The 16,867-nt window shown below is 35.8% G+C and overlaps 1 protein-coding gene across 9 annotated transcripts in view; it reads right to left on the bottom strand.

The window, feature by feature from the left end:
• Nucleotides 1-16,867, bottom strand: part of CADPS2 (Ca++-dependent secretion activator 2) — a 563,764-nt gene that overhangs the window by 411,986 nt on the left and 134,911 nt on the right. For all 9 annotated transcript variants that reach the window (XM_011995959.1, XM_011995960.1, XM_011995964.1 and 6 more), the window contains exon 2: nt 690-803. In XM_011995959.1, the coding sequence (XP_011851349.1) occupies nt 690-803 (114 nt within the window). The remainder of the gene's footprint in view (nt 1-689; nt 804-16,867) is intronic.

The raw sequence follows: 16,867 nt of genomic DNA, 5'->3' as shown, positions 1-16,867 counted from the left end.
ATATATATTTGCATACTATGCTTCTTCAGCTGAAAGTTGTTGAGTACCTGCACAATGAAAGGAATACATTCCCTCAAATGGCTCTGAAACGCTTAGGCAAAAAGGGAACTCTCTAAACTAACAGCTAGTGGCAATTCACTGAAGCAGTTAATGACCATGTGTCAAAACTGGTGCTCATAGGAAAACCATAGAGAAATTCCTGAGTCACAAGCTAGAATCAGAAGAAATAGCAGGGTGGTATTGGTAGTGTTATTTCTTTAGGAAGAAAAGAGAATTCAATTTATCCTCTTGAAATTAGTTACTAGCTTTAATTATTATAAAGCTTAGGGAACAAAATTGCATAAGATGGCAATTTACTATTGAAATCCAGATTTAAAAGGATAATTTAGACATGTGGACCTAAAGATGGCTATAGTCAGCTGTATCAATCACTGCCAGAAGATTTTTCTAAATAGTTTACTTCTCCTCATAAGATGTGACTAATTTCAATTCTGTTTCTCTCTCAAATCCAGGCTGTGGAATTAGAGCTTTGCAATTGTGAAATAGAACTGACAATGCTTTCAAAAAGGTTGCAAACTCACAGCCTTCCTGTCAGACCAGCAAGCTTCTTTAAAAATGGGGAAGCCATAAAAATAATAGAAATCTTTAAAATGTATCAGAAAGTCAAAAACAAAGCTCTTCAAACTTACCTCATAATAACTCCGAACTGCGTTGCAAAATGCTTCATCAGCTACAATTTGGGTTTCCCCATTGAGGAAGGCCTGGAATCGTTCTTTCAGTAACTGCAATTGTTGTTTGTTAAGCTACAAGAAAAAGAGAAAATAAGCAGATAAATTGGCCAGTATGTGAAAAAATAATGACTATTAAAAATCATATTTGCTGTATGTACATTAGATTCCACACCTAAATTAACTTTATAGTAAAGAAAAGTAAAAGCTAAAATATCCTACTACTTGTACTAATGGTTAGACTTTATTTGAGATGGAGTCAAGCTCTGTCATCCAGGCTGGAGTGCAGTAGTGAAATCTTGGCTCACTGCAGCCCCCACCTCCTGGGTTCAAGCAATTCTCCTGCCTTAGCCTCCTGAGTAGCTGGGATTATGATGCCCGCCATCATGCCTTGCTAATTTTTGTATTTTTAGTTGAGATATTGGCCAGACTGGTCTCAAACTCCTAACCTCAAATGATCCACCTGCCTTGGCCTCCCAATGTGCTGGGATTACAGGCAAGAGCCACTGTACCCAGACACTAATGGTTAGACTTTAAAACATTTCCAAGTCATTTCATGTACTCCGTAATCTTGATGTGGAAGTGGAATCCAAATTTCTACCCCAAATTTCCAGAATTCTCACAATTGCCATCCCAGTTTCTTTATAGAGACAGAGAAAATCTAAAATTTGGATAAGAAAGTAAGTAGTAGTTAATATTAATAATATTATACAAAATTTCCAGCTGTTCTAAATAGAGAAAGTAGAGAAGAGCTTAGAGATGAGGGACGGATGCCTTGGACAAGAGGTAATAGGAAGAAAGACTGAAAAGACAGAATGGACCCTAAGAAAGATCCCTCTGGAAAGAAAAACCATTGCATGCGAAAATGTGGATTTTGTGAACAAACATACATCAACAACTGAGTTTAGATAAATAAGGAGAAGACAAAGAAGACAAAGCCAAAAGAGAACAGAGAGGCAGCAGGTAGGCAGTGAAAGCGTCTTTGAGCACATAGGAGAAAATGCTCTGAACTGGGGAAGTTTACAACCAGGGGTCCTTACCCTGGGTGTAGCTTCCATAATTATTACCGAGGGTGAATTAGACATGAAATGTGACTATCAGTCATGTCCTCTAATCATCAACTACAAGCAGGGTGAGCTACTTAATTTGTAGGGCCCAGTGCAAAATAAAAATAAGGAGCTTTTTAGTAAAAATATTATTAAGAATTTCAAGACAGCAGGAACAGAGAGCACTAAGCCGAGTGCAGAGAGCCCTTCTAGGCACCAAGCCCTGCACACACAGGGGCATGTACTTCACTAGAAATAAAGCATCTTAGATCTCAGGTAACGCAGAACCTTTTTTTTATGCTTAGCTGGAGAGAAAACAACATAGTCTTGGAGATAAAACAACAAATTCCAAAATATATACGAAACAGCAAAGAAATGATCCTTCCATTTCATTAGATCCTGATCAGACTTTATTAACAAACTCATTCCAGTTCTAGAACCTACAGAGGGATGTGAAGCAACCGGAAACATGCTGAGGATAAAATGATTAAAGGATTAGGTAGACTAAACTGGTATGACTTGGCTTCAAAAAGAAGGCTGATGTGAAGTAAGTATAAATCTGTTCAAAAGGCTTATTAAACTGCGATTCAAATTTAAGAAAGACAAGCTCTTTCAAAAAATCGGTTTTATTTAGGACTCAAACAAGACAGTTTGTAAAGAAACTGTAACTGGGAGTAACAGAATTAAAAATAAAAAAAATAAAAAGTGTCCTATTGTACCCAGGGGAAAAATAACCTTCTGCCTTGTGCAGTGAAGAAAGAAGACCATTCCATTTCTTTACTAAGGTTATCTCCTTCATTTTAGAGGAAGCTTAACCAAGCTAAGGTGCAGGAACATCATCATTATATTACAATATCCATTTCTATAATGTTAAGAAAATGAAAGCAGGGACCTTTTATATGTGTGTGTACTAGCAACACAAATTAAGTTCATGACTTTAGCTCTCTAAGCATGATTCACAAAAGGGACCAAATGGAAATGGGACAGCAATTGCTGAGAGTGAGGCAGCTGAGAGCACTATAGTTACTAAGCTCTGGGAATGCCAAGAAGAGCTTCTCCTTGCAAGTCAAGTGAAATAATGGCAATGGAAATGTATGCAAAGAATGACAATGAACTGAAGAAGACCTTACTGATCACTTGTGCCAACTCCTTTGCTTGATAAATAAAATACATACTCTTAAAAAACTAGAACCTGTGTATTTTTTCATTTAATTTTATTTTATCAAAGACTTTTTTTTTCTTTAAAAACTCTTCTAAACTACCATATTTGCAATTTCTACATCATTAGTAATTAAGTTCCACTATTATAACAATAAGTTACTCTTTGGTAATTACGGTGTAGAAAATTCATGGATATGAATCAAGGAAAGGAGGTTTGAGCAAATCATCTTCTTGGAAGCTCCAACAAAGTTGATACAGTTCACGAAATATGCCAGAGGCCCCTGGCTAAATGTCAGGCTTCAACATTTTTATGAATAGAAGATACTGCAGTTACATTTAAAACATAAAATGGATCAAATATGACAATTACATACAAAAAGCAAATAAATGGATACTTTATTAGCATAAAGAGGAAGTCTACATTTTCACATAGGCAAGATTGGGGCAGGAAAAGAAAACTAAACTTAAAATCTAGCACTGAGGATAGCTGTCAGAAAGCAGAGTTTCCTAAAAGCTATTTGCATTATCAAGATAAACCATACTGTATACCAAGAGATAGACCAGTGGAACAGATCGAAGAAACATACCGAAACACAATCAGAAATGTACTACAAAACACCTATATAGCAACTCAAATCAGTAGTAGTTGATGGTCTACTCAATGAATGGTGTTAAAATAATATAAAAGATTTTCCACCTCATGTCATCAGGGAAATGCAAATTAAAATAATGAGATTTACTACAAACCCATTAGAATGAACAAAATCCAGAACACAGAGAACACTTGATGCTGGCAAGGATATAGACCACAGGAACTCTCATTCTTTACTACTGGAAAAGCAAAATGTTATAGCTACTTTGCAAAACAGGTTGATGGTTTCTTACAAACTAATATGCTTCTATCATATGATCCAGTAATCACAGTCCTTGGTACTTACCCAAAGGAGTTGGAAATTTATGTCCACACAAATACCTGTACACAAATGTTTAAAGTAGCTTTTTTCATAATTGCCAAAACTTCAGTAGATGAATGGATAAACTCGGGTACATCCAAACAATGGAATATTATTTAGCAAGTAATGAAATAAGCTATCAAGCCATGAAAAGACATGAAGGAACCTTAAATGCATACTTCTATGTAAAAGCAGCCAATGTAAAAAGGCTGCATACTGTACGACTCCAACTAATGACATTCTGGACAAGGCAAAACTATGGAGACAGTAAAAAGATCAGTTGTTGGTAACAGTGTAGGCTATGCATGTTTGGGGGCAGGATATATATGAGAAATTTCTGTACCATCCACTCAAGCTCAATTTTGTTGTGAAGCTAAAACTTCTTTAAAAAATTCTATTAAAAATATTGAAATATCATAAATTTATTTGCATTAAAAATAAACTTTACAAGGCAAAAAATACCATAAGCAAAATAGGAAAAGATTAACTAGAAAAAAAAATATTTGCAACTCATTACCCAAAGAGTTCATTTCTAAGCATATACAGAGTTCCGATAAGAACATCACAAATAAACCAACAGAAAAATGGACAAAATTGGTATGTTCAGATAAAAAAGTCTTAATCCATGAAAACAAGCCTATATTTACAAAAAGAGTACAAATTAAAACTGTATGAGAAACCATTTTAAAAGTACATGTAGTTGCAATCACCAATTCCACTTTGGAATTGGATCAATACTACAGATAAACCTGCACATGTGCAAAATAACATGTGTACAAGGTTATTTACCACATAATTCTTAATAGCAAAAACATGGAAAATAACCTAAATATGCAAATATAGGAGACTAAATTATGCCATATCTAAACAGTGGTATACTAGTCATTGCATTGAAAGAATGTAAACGTTCTCTATGTACTGATTTTAAATATTTTAAAAATATCTTGGGGCAGAAAGCAAGTTATAGAACAGCAGTTAAAATAAGTCACCACTCACATAGCAAATGGGCAAATAACATGGATGTGAATTTGCTTCCATATACAGACAGAAACTAGGGAAGAAGGATGGCTGTGGGAACTGGACAGACAGAAAATAAAGGTGAAAGAGATTTTTCAACATGTAGCACTTTATTCATTTTGAATTTTCAAGTGAAATAGCCCTTTATAAATTCTAATTAATTTAGATTTAAAATAAGCTGTAACAGCAGCTTTGTAAATCTTGAAACTCAAAACAGTTATGAAGCACTGTGAACAGCTTAAATCCTATCCTACATGGAGACTGGACAACACACCAATTTTTAAAATTCTCCTTTCAGGTAAAAATTTTACTTTGACTATGTGTCTATTTTTTTAAATATTACAGTCTTGAGAGTTTCAAAAAAGCTCAGACCAAGATCGTCAGAAAATAACCACAGTAATTATCCTATTCAACATTCTAATCAATGCATTAATCTGTACAATATCTACAAAAGTAGACTTTCAGATTACAATTGGGCCTATTAATATACACACACATACATACATCCTTTTATTACCTCAGTGAATCCTATTCTAATTTAGGACAATTATAAAAATTGAAATCAGTGTCCCTATGGCTTCCACACAACTCTATACTATACACTATCTAAGACAAAACAGACTAAGTGTTACTTTCATTCTTTAATATAGTATTTCAAGACTTTGGGGACAAAAAATGATTTATGAGTTTTCTCTTTTCTGGAATAAATTTTGCCAGTTCGCTCCAATATCCTGGGTACTCTCCTAAGGATACGTTCCAATTTGCCATAAAAATCACCATGTTAAAACTAAGTATGAAGGATACTTGGATGCAATGGATCATAAGTTCTGAGTTTACAGATGTGCAGAGTTGCTATTATAGCTTTTTAAAAAATCTAAACAAGCTGGGTGCAGTGGCGTATGCCTGTAATCCCAGCACCTGTCTCTTATACACATCTAGATGTGTATAAGAGACAGCCCCGTCTCTACTAAAAATACAAAATTAGCCGGGTGCAGTGGCGTATGCCTGTAATCGACAGAATCACTTGAACCCGAGAGGTGGAGGTTGCAGTGAGCTAAGATCATGCCACTGCACTCCAGCCTGGGTGACAGAGGGAGACTCCATCTAAAAAAAAAAAAAAACCAAACTAATTAAAATATATAATAATAATGTCCTTTGATATAAAAATTCAAAAGGAAAACACTTGGAAAACTATAAGATTAAGCAAATGAAACTCACTACAATAGCAATGTCCCTTTTAAAATGTACTAGATACACTGATCACCATTCTCTGAGGATAGTGTGGCCAACAGAGACACAAGTGGGAGGGCCACTTCCCACATTCTAAGCATTCTATGTCTATTAATTCAAACTAAAAACCAATTAACTCTTCTTGGCAGTCACATCAACTGACTCACATTGTGCTTATAATCAACAAAAACTTCTAAAACATTCTTACATGTGCCTCAGTAAACCATGTTTCATCTTGCTAGATGTATTTGGGACACTGTTCTAGTTAAGAATTTTTTTCAGAATTCTGATTCCTTCACCCGATGACTACAGAGCTCTCTTAGCCTTGTTATAATCACTAACATAATAATATATTCTCCAGAGTCTCCTCCAGGTCATTTCAAAAGTATTCACCAGTTCAGGATTAAGGAAAGAATACTGAATCCTGCCATTATATATATTCCTTCAGTTTAGCATAATCTACCAATGAATATTATTTGGGGCAGTTGATTTATTATTATTTAGCACGTTTTAATTTTAAATAATATTATTTAGCATATGTTTAATTAAACATAGCATATGTTTTAATGTTAATTTAAAATTAACATAAAATGTTAATTTTAATGTTTAATTTTGACTACTATATTTATCAATGAATAAAATATTTTTAAATATGAAGGAAAATTTGACCAGCAGAAATTATCTATCAGGAATTTATAAGGCGCATTCTATATAAAACTAAATTGCAGAAACTTAGCTAAAACATAAATATCATTTCAAACATCTAAATACAACCAACAGATTAGCCTTGTAAAAAGAAAAAAACTAAATTTCATAAATCTGACCTGGCTGTGATACTTCATCCACAAGAAAAATAACTGCCACCAGAAAAACACTTAGATTCTAGGGTTCAGAGGTGTCTCATGTTTCTTAGGTATTTTTTCATATTCAAATTAGATTTCATCCTTTTCATTCTAAATCATGGATCAACTAAAGACTTAAGCCAGGATTTATATTACAGCAGGAGACCAGCCAATATGCAACCCAGGAACCTAGCAACCATAGCTGTATGGAGCCTGTCCTGACCTGCAGAACCCATCAGGAGTCTCAGTACTTACAGTGGAAGCTGTGTGACATCCTAGCAAGTAAAAGTAGTCACAGATTCCACAGCAAAGTGGCAGAAAACTTGTGGGTCCCTCCAGGATTGGGGCGTGGGTGTACATTTACCTCATGTCAAAGAGTAGTAAAATGAGAAAGGTTTTTCAAACAGGTAAAAGGCTTTAGTCTAGGCATGGATGTTTCTTAAAATGCACAAAGGCATAGCTTTCAGGTTTGTCAATTAAAGAAAGATATTAACAGGAAAACGCTAAAGGATCAGTACTATTTTCTTCTTCCCTTCCTATCAACACTGTCAAAAACAGCTACATCAAACCACTGAAGCAAAATCATCAGTGCCTTCCATGTTTTTGAAATAACAATGCATCCCAAGCTGTATATCAGAATAATAGGGGGCTCCAGCTACGTCTAATACATTATAAATCCTGTGGATGTGCTGATATTATCAGAGTCCTATTCAAAGAAACTTTCCTGTCCTCTTCCATAAGCACAGATATTTAGGATGGTGAATATGCCCATCTAACACTACAAATACCAGGTTCACCTGATAGGTATAGACATGGTCAAATGACCAAGTTAAGACCAACCAGATGTAAGCAAATGTATGCCTGACTTCCAGGAAACTACAACAGGTGGCTGAAGCAAACACATTTTGCTTCTTTCTCTTTTTTATTTTCCTGCTGAATGGAATTTGATGTGCTAGCTGAAGTGTCACCTTGATTAATGAAGATGGTGAGGCAGCAAGATAAAAAGTGCCTCACACCACAGAGTAGAGCAGGAATGCAACCCTAGACCACCTACCTCCCAACTTCCTTGACATGAGAAATAAAACCTCCATACATCCTGACCACTCTTAACAGGATTTACTGGTAAAATGCAGTTAACAGTACTATGGTATTAAGTCCTAACTAATAGAAAGTAATAAAAAGTCAAATGAGGTACTGTACCTAACCAGAGGGAAAATACCATGGTACTATCGTGTGTTTTTTTTTTTGCAACTAAAGTTCACCTTAATTTATTCTAAAACATTTTTCCATGCTATTTCATGTGAAAAACTCCTTATCCAATGAACTTGCCCCAGCAAACAGTGAACACCTAAGTTGGCAGGATATAGACTGAAAACAGTTATTTTGGCAAATCGAATTCCACTGTCACACAGTGTTGACAGGACAATTTAAAAGCCCAAAATTTATAAACACCATATTAATATGTTTTATAATAAAATGTAAACTAAGTGCTAAGTACAGAACAGCAAAATCCCATTACATGGTGAACAAATGGACCCCAAGCCAGTCTAGGCTCACTCAGCACTAAGTGAATGATGCTAATCCACATTCTCATTGACCTCCCAGTTCAATTCAAACCTCTGTAAAATTACATATCATTATGGCATTGTCAGCGTGGGGGTGGTGGTGGGGGTAGCGAGTGGCAGGGAGCTGGTGAATGCTAAGCTCCAAATGTTAAATCCATGAATTATTCCATGAGTTTACTTGCCACGCTCTCCTGACCGCATTCCATGTGGATCTTATTTTTCATGTTTTTTTTTACTTTATTGAACTATAACTGACAAGTAAAAACTGTAAATATTTAAGGTATACAAAGTATACAACATTTTGATATAAGTTACACTGTTAAATAATTCAAACTAAGCTAATTAACACACCTATCATCTTACAGTTACCTATTATGTCTTTGTGTGTGTGTGTGATAGGAGCAGTGAGAACATTTAAGGTCTACTCTTAGCAAATTTCAAGTATAAAATATATTATTAATTATGTCGCTATGCTATACACTAGATCCCCAGAACATTTTCATCCCGCATAATTGAAACTTTGCCCTCTTCTAACATGTTTCATTAATCTTCTTAAAATTCTCTGTATTTGTTACAAAGGATGAAATTAAGCTCAAAGAAGTTAAGGATCTTACTTAACCTCACATCTAGTAAGAGACAGGGATAGAATTTCAACCAGCACCTTGATCCCAAAGCCTATATTCTTTCCGATAACCATATTATTCCCTGATTCCCTCATAGCTACAGACTTCTTTCAATAAAAGGTGTTTATCCCCATGCAATGTGTTGTATACAGCTTGTATGCATTTATTTGCTTATTTTTTAAGTCTTTCTATTAGAACAAAAGCTGCTTTAAGATAAGAACTTGGTTTTAGCCTGCTGATTTCAGGCTAAAACCAACATTACAGATTAGGCCTAGCACATAGAATATCCTCATTTTTTTTAAAGAATGAATAAATGAAGTAAGGGAAAGCAAATATCAGTCAGTTGCTATAAAACTATTCCTTACTAGGATAGCCAAATCCTCTATTCTCATGCTTGCCTGACCTCACAAAAAAAGTCTGTTTATCATGCAATAATAAAAATTCCAGATAATTTCAACCCACCACAATGGATCAGAAAAGTCTATCATAGATAACTTAACCTATTTTATTAATTAGTAAGCTTATATATTATTAATGGGGAAGAAGAAATAATAAGAGCTCTGAAGTCAGACTACTTCTGTTTTTATCCAAGATTCCGCCACAAGTTGTAGGGTCTTAAGCAGATCCCTTAACCTCAGTGCCTCAAGTTCTTCATCTACATAATAAGGACAGTAACAATAGACATGTAATAGGGCTGTTGCATTAAATGCTAGAATAAAAGTACTTAACACATATTAAATGCTTTATAATTGCTGTAATTTTAGAAATACATGGCCATTTTATTTCAGCAATTGCAGAAGCCACAAGCAAAAACAAATAATTAAGATGGATGCTGGTGAATAATTAACAATAGATGGATTCACAGTTGTGCTGTCCAACACAGTGGTCACTAACCACATGCAGCTATTGAGCACTTGAAACGTGGCTAATTCAAGTTAACATACGTTCTTAGTTTGGAATACCAGATTTCAAACATTCAGAATCACAAAAAAAGAATAAAAGAATACCCCCAACCCCCACATTATAGATAAGAAAACAGACTAAGAGATTAAGGTACAGACCCAGTTAGGTCACAGAACTGGGAGCCTAACCTAGGTTTCCTGAACCCCAATCCACAGTTTTTACTCTATCACAGGGGTGTCCAATCTTTTGGCTTCCCTGGGCCACACTGGAAGAAGCAGATTGTCTTGGGCTACATGGAAAATACACTAACACTAACGATAGCTGATGAGCTAAATCACACACACACACCCGCCTCATGTTTTAAAGTTTACAAATTTGTGTTGGACCACAATGAAAGCTATCCTGGGCCACATGCCACCTGTGGGCCGGACAAGCTTGCTCTGTCACTACATTTCCCTCACCCACTGGTGTATTCTTATTTGAGTCTATGTCTTCATTCACCTGAGCCTTACAAACGATAATCAAGGTAAGTGCCGAGGAGTTATTCAACAGGACTCTCCCTGAACATGGTAATAAGTAGTTAAGAGAGAAAAATTATCTTCCAAAATTCTGCTTTAGGACTCTCTTATTCATTAACAGCATCTGCCTCACTCACTTCTCTGAGAGTGAAAAGGACCATTATAATAGCCTCTAATGGTCCCCACTAACAATATAACCTCATCAAAAGCAAATGTAAACCAATTATCACAAATAGCAGCCTGAGTGATCTCTGTTGCAAGCAACAACTGAGAGATGACTGTGGAGGTAGAGAGTTGAAGAGAAATAGAAACTTTAATGAGCCATTCTGAGAAGTTCTCATTGCAATCAAAAGTCATTCTCCCCAAAACCCAGCCACCCGTTAAGATCTGACAAAATCGAGGAGGTTTTGCAAACAAGTCTTCTCAGACATGTGCTATGGAAAAAAGCAGGGGAAGGAAGGAAGCTCAATACACGCTGTGACCCTTTACTGTCCTACAAAATCAAAAACAGAGCCTGTCATAAGTCAGAGAAAATTTCTACCCAATGCTTTTCCACAAATAATTCCAGTGGACTATGTCAAGTTAAAATAATGAGGGGCTCATCCTTTAGAAACAGTATGATTCCCCCTTGACCACCCTTAATATATGACTAATGTAACAGCGAGTCATAATAGCTAACATTTATTGACCATTTACAATGCACTCAGCACAATTCTAACCTCTTTACATATATTATTTTAATGTCACCTCCCTATAAGGTGGGTTCAATGTGTTTTCCAAATGAAGAAGCTAAGGCCTAGATAATTTAAGAAAGTTACCCAGTTCACAAAATTTGGGGCCAGAACCAGCTACATCTGACTGATATGCTCTTAGCCACTGGCTATGCTTGGGGCCAATCACATGATTTAATCAGCTTGAACAGGTAAAAGCCCCTCTCCTCCCCATTTACCTTCAAAACACCACCCCATTCATGTCGTTTATGCTCATTTTGCCTTTGCACACACTGTTTGCTTCCTCTGCCTGGAATACCCTTTCATCTGTTGGAACCTAATTCAGATGATACCTCCAAGAAATCTCCTTCTTCCTGCTGCCCCCAAATTATGTCATCCTATCCTCTTTGAGCCACTTCTGTACCTCATACATACATCTGTCACTTGCTTATGTGGCCTTTTCCTTACTAAGATTCAGATTTCTTAAACGCAGATGCCAATCTTCAATATACCCCACCTTAAGTACAGTGTTTGCTGGTGTGAATCATCTATAGTAGAAGAAAATTCACCGTTCACTATTACTTCTTGAAGAATGTATCTTGTCATAACCATTGAGCAAAGTCTCTAGCACTGAAGCAAGTGAGTGGAGGGAGCAGACAAAACCTAAGAAAAGAATTCTAAGATAGCTGTATGTTGTCCAAATAATAAGTTCATGGACAGACTCAATGAGGCCAAAAGAACAACAAAGGATTTCTTTGTTGAGATGCAGCCTGGGTAGCTCTGTTTTGCAGATGATATTGCTCTCAGGCAGGAAGAACTTTGTGCCTCCGTACCATCTGGCATTTCATGGCACAGTTCCATATGCTGAAGCCATATCTGCAAGAAACAGTGACTTTATGTTTATCACAAAGTATTCGGACAGCCTCAGGAGCAGACAACTGTGAGTCATTGTAAAAGCTTAAAGATGCTGACCAACTCATGCCACACAATGGCCTTTTCCAGTAGGTAGTAAGTGGTTTAACAGAGTTGCTTTCAGAAGAAGAAAATATGACATTAAATTACTTTCCTCAGAAATGTCTGAAGGTTTTGCTTTCTTTCTTGACCAGGTATTACATGGATGAGAAGTGGCTATCTGCAAAAGAAGAAAAGCAGCAGCAGAAGGCAAGGGACTTTCAGCTCATCATCTTTGTGTACCATCCTTCTAGGATAAGGAATAGCAGACTTTCAATATGATAAACATTAAGGTCTATCTTTATACCTTTAATGTAGCTAGGATGCTTTTCACTGAAAGTAATAGAATCTCCAACTCAAAACGCCCTGTTAAACAATAAGTGGGGGTCGGGGGGGGATTATCATCAGATATCTCAAAAAGTCCGAAAGTAAAAGAGTTCCAGAGTTAGTTAATTTAACTCTTAAGTGAAGTATTTCAGGTCCCAGGCCTTTTCCACCTGTCTACATTCTCCACGTGCTAGCTTTTGTCTTCAAGTTTACTGCCTCCAAAGAAATCCACATTAACGCTGTGCAAAGCATCCTCATACAACAATAAACAAAAACTGAAGAAGGAAACAATTTTATTCTAAAATTTAAAAAAAGGGAGAAAATTTTCCCAGAATCAGCATCCTCCTTCTATCATATTTTCTCCCACATATCACTGAAGAATTGATTCAAGTGTGCATTCCTAAAGAAAACACTGGGTAAGGGAAATGGAATATCATGACTGACCAATCAAGATTCACTCTGGGGACTCAAGAGGAACCCAGTCATCTCTGTATAATAACAGGTACCTAATAGCTGAATAAAACCAAGGATTTGTGAAAGAAGAAGGGTAGCTAGAGAATGGCCATTGGGTAGGCAACTAGCACTGTTGCTCTGTCCTGGCCTATCCAGTAAGGAGGCCTGAGCTAGTAAACTGTACCTAAAACACTGAGACTACCACCTTCTAATAGCTAACTTGACATTTCCCTAACAAATAACAAAATTCTGCTCAATACCTAAAACAGAAACATAAGCTGAAAGCCACTTTAAAATAATTCATTTCAAGTAAATTAAATTACATTGATTAGTTATTGCATTTATATTCATGTATTTAGGGACATAAAATGCAAGAATCTTATTACTCCCCTTATAATAAAAATCATTTTATATTTATTACCTTCTTTAACGTTACCAAATTTAGCTGGCAAAAATGCCGTGCTACCTTCAATACATCATTGTTAACAAATTTATATTAGCAAATTCAAGGATTTGTGAAGATTAAACAGATAAAAGCCCTCTTCAGGATTGGCATTAAAAAACTAGATATCTACATTAGGGTGACATAAATATGTGCTTCAGATTTTTAATTCTAAAAGCCATTCTGATTACACATAGAGAATGCTGCTAATAAGAAAAGGCAAATTTTTAGCACATCCGTTCACCTGTGAGATTGGGGAAAAAAAAAGGCGTATTTATACAACTCTCCCAGGAAGAGGGACAAGAAAATGGAAGTTTATTCGATCAGTTACAAAGCTGTCATTCAAGTAATTATCAAGGAAACAATAAACAAACTAAAAAATAAATCTATTTTAAAATAAAGCCTGCTTCTGGGGCTAGTTTAATTGAATGACTATTGTATGCTACACTGCTGAGTCTCAACAGTATGCCATGGCCCTTCTTTCACATCAGATAGGGGTGCCAAATTAAATACAGAATTCCCATTTATATTTACATTTGAATTTCAGGTAAACAATATGTCATTTTTGTGTAATTATTTTATCATCAGTGCAGAATAAAATTTTAGTATAAATATGTCCTATGCAATATTTGGGATATATGCTAAAAAGTATCCATTATTTACCTAAAATTCAACTATAATGGGCAACCTATATTTGCATTTGTGTTGTGTCTTCTGACGCTCCTTCTCTCTATGTCTTTGACAACATCTTCCTTTGTTCTTTGGATTGTCCTGTTTCTATGCCCAGTTATAATGCCTTTGTCTCTTAGGACTTAATAATGTCTCCTGGCTCCAGTCAGCTCCAATTCCTTAATCTTTTCAGTGCTGTCTGAAAAAGCAGCTCAAAGGAAATTTCCACAGCAGAACTCGACATCCTGTGCAAGACTAAAACCAGACAAATAGATGAGATGACACTAAGAGACATGTGTGATCATTTTTAAAGAAGAACAAGTGAACAAATCCCAAAGCCAGCTAATTACAATCCCTGAAGAGCTTTTTTTAAAAAATGCAGGTACAAAAAGCCTACCCCACACCTACTATTTCAGAATTTTGAAAAGAGTGGCCTAGAAAGCTGTATAGTTTTAAAGTTTCTGAAGGAGTCTGATATTCAGCTATAGGTTTGGGATTTTTCTGGAGATGGTAATTATGAGTTAAGAAATCTATAAAAGCTGGGGAGAGCTCAGTGAGTAGATTTAGACTTAAACAGCAGAATGCCGAACATCTAAAAAATTTTTTGAACCAACATAAAACAAAAAGATAAATATATGGGATACACAGGATTAAGACTCAAATCAATTTTTAAATCAGGCTTTCACTCATGATAAAGAAATATGAGGAGATTCATTTTCTGGTTTGTATAATTATGAATCATATTTTAAGATATAGGCATTTCTCTTTGTTGTTTTTCGGTAGAGACAGGGTCTCTCTACGTTGCCCAGGCTGTTTTCAAACTCCTGAGCTCAAGGGATCCTCCATCCTCAGATTCCCAAAGTGCACGGTGCTTCCTAAGAGTCTTTATGTTTTGTCTGCTTGGAAAACAATCTAAAATGCTAACATCTATGCAAATTTCTCATTAGAAATAATGATTTTTAAAAATCATGTCAAAGGAATGGGTAATGAAATAAAGACCCCCTAAAGTTTATGTATCTATTCCACTAAGTGGAAGACTGAGCATAGTTTCGTGGAAACTGAAAGCTTGATCTCCTTCAGCTGATGTCCAGGACAATTCTCCCTCACACACAACCTCCCTGAATCTTGTAGAATGTAAATGATGACCTTTTGTCAAAACCTGCAAGAATAATTTTTTGTAACGGAATACTGACATATCATAAGAAATTAAAGTAATTCAAAAAAACATGGAAAGGGTCTCACAATACACATGGCACATACAAGTCTCCACAGCCAACAGAAACCACAAGGATGGAGAAGGGTCACTGCACACTGCCTTTCATTAGTGACCACATATCCCACACACTGCCACATGCTACACTGATCCAAAGAGAAAGTCTACACAATACTAAACATATTAACAAGACTGCTATACAGTGAAATGCTGTGTAACTCAGGCTATGGTATACGCATTTTGGTCCTAAGTCTATTGGTAAAAGGTATGCTTTTGGCTCCTCCCATCTGCTGCCCACACACTGATAGATACAGGGCCAGGTCAACCTGAAGAAGAGCGAGTCCTTAGTTACTCTCCATTAGCATTTAGAAGCATTATCCACTCCATTTTATAGGAGAAACTTGAATTCACAAAACAGATGTCCAAGAAAACTCAAGAACACTCAAAACGAATTCGGGAAGCTAAAAACTGAAAGATAATCTAGGATGTGAATAAATAGAATAGAAAAACTTAAATATTTTTGTGCTAAAGTGGATCTGAATTTTTTTCATACTGCAAGACATTACCTAACATTAGTTTCTTTCTTAATTTCTCTTGCACAAAATTCTATTATGAAACCCTGTTTACCCTAAAAAGATATCTACTTATATTTTAAATTATAGAATAACTCAAAATTATTTCTACAGCAAAGAACAGATAAATAACACATTCTCATACTTTCTGGAAGAGCTTTCTGAAATCCTGAGTATTATAAATCCCTGAAATGTACCTGGACAACACTGTGAAATTTGGCAATAAGGTAAGAGAAACATTTATAACCTCAACAGAGAAATTAAAGTTACACATTAACAATTAAAAATATAATTTAGCACTAAAATTGTTTGCATATTGTAAGGAATTACATGAAGTAAATAAAATATCAATACATAGGGCAAATTTTACATATCCCAAAGACATAGATGTGATAGTTTGTGGCTCCTCACATCTTCCCAAACATTAGTCATACACCCTACCTTTGCCTACCAAAATGCCTGGTGTTCTACAATGACAAACCCTTTCAGTCCTTTCAGTTATGGTATTGTTTTCAGAACTCCTTCCCTGTGAAACTTCCTACAATAAGTTAATATGTAAACCCATCAGTCCTTTAAAGTATGTAACAGCTTAACACTAGCTCAACTGGCTGACAACCTGCTCCCAAAAAAGAATAGGACACGTCAAATAATAATTTTCCTTGTTGTTTAGAAATTGAGCGGGGCAGATAAAAAAGAGAAAAGAAAGACAAAGAAGAGAGGGCAGCCAGATGGTTGTAGAAAGGAAGGAAGCAAGAGGAAGATGAAGGATAAACAGGAGTTAATAAGATGCTGAGATTGGAACTTCTGCTCTCCTAAGGGAGACACCCCAAGAAAGTGACCCACAGATATTCTGGCAGTAGATGAAAGTTATTCAATGGCCCTGGGGTAAAAGGATAACTTATTACTGAAACCAACTAGTACCTATTACATAAATTAGTTTCTTT

The sequence above is a fragment of the Mandrillus leucophaeus genome, unplaced genomic scaffold (assembly GCF_000951045.1).
Source record: "Mandrillus leucophaeus isolate KB7577 unplaced genomic scaffold, Mleu.le_1.0 Scaffold5, whole genome shotgun sequence".
NCBI classification, from domain to species: domain Eukaryota; kingdom Metazoa; phylum Chordata; class Mammalia; order Primates; family Cercopithecidae; genus Mandrillus; species Mandrillus leucophaeus.
Note: the sequence above shows the minus strand (reverse complement) of the source record. Positions and strands in the feature narration are given on the sequence as shown.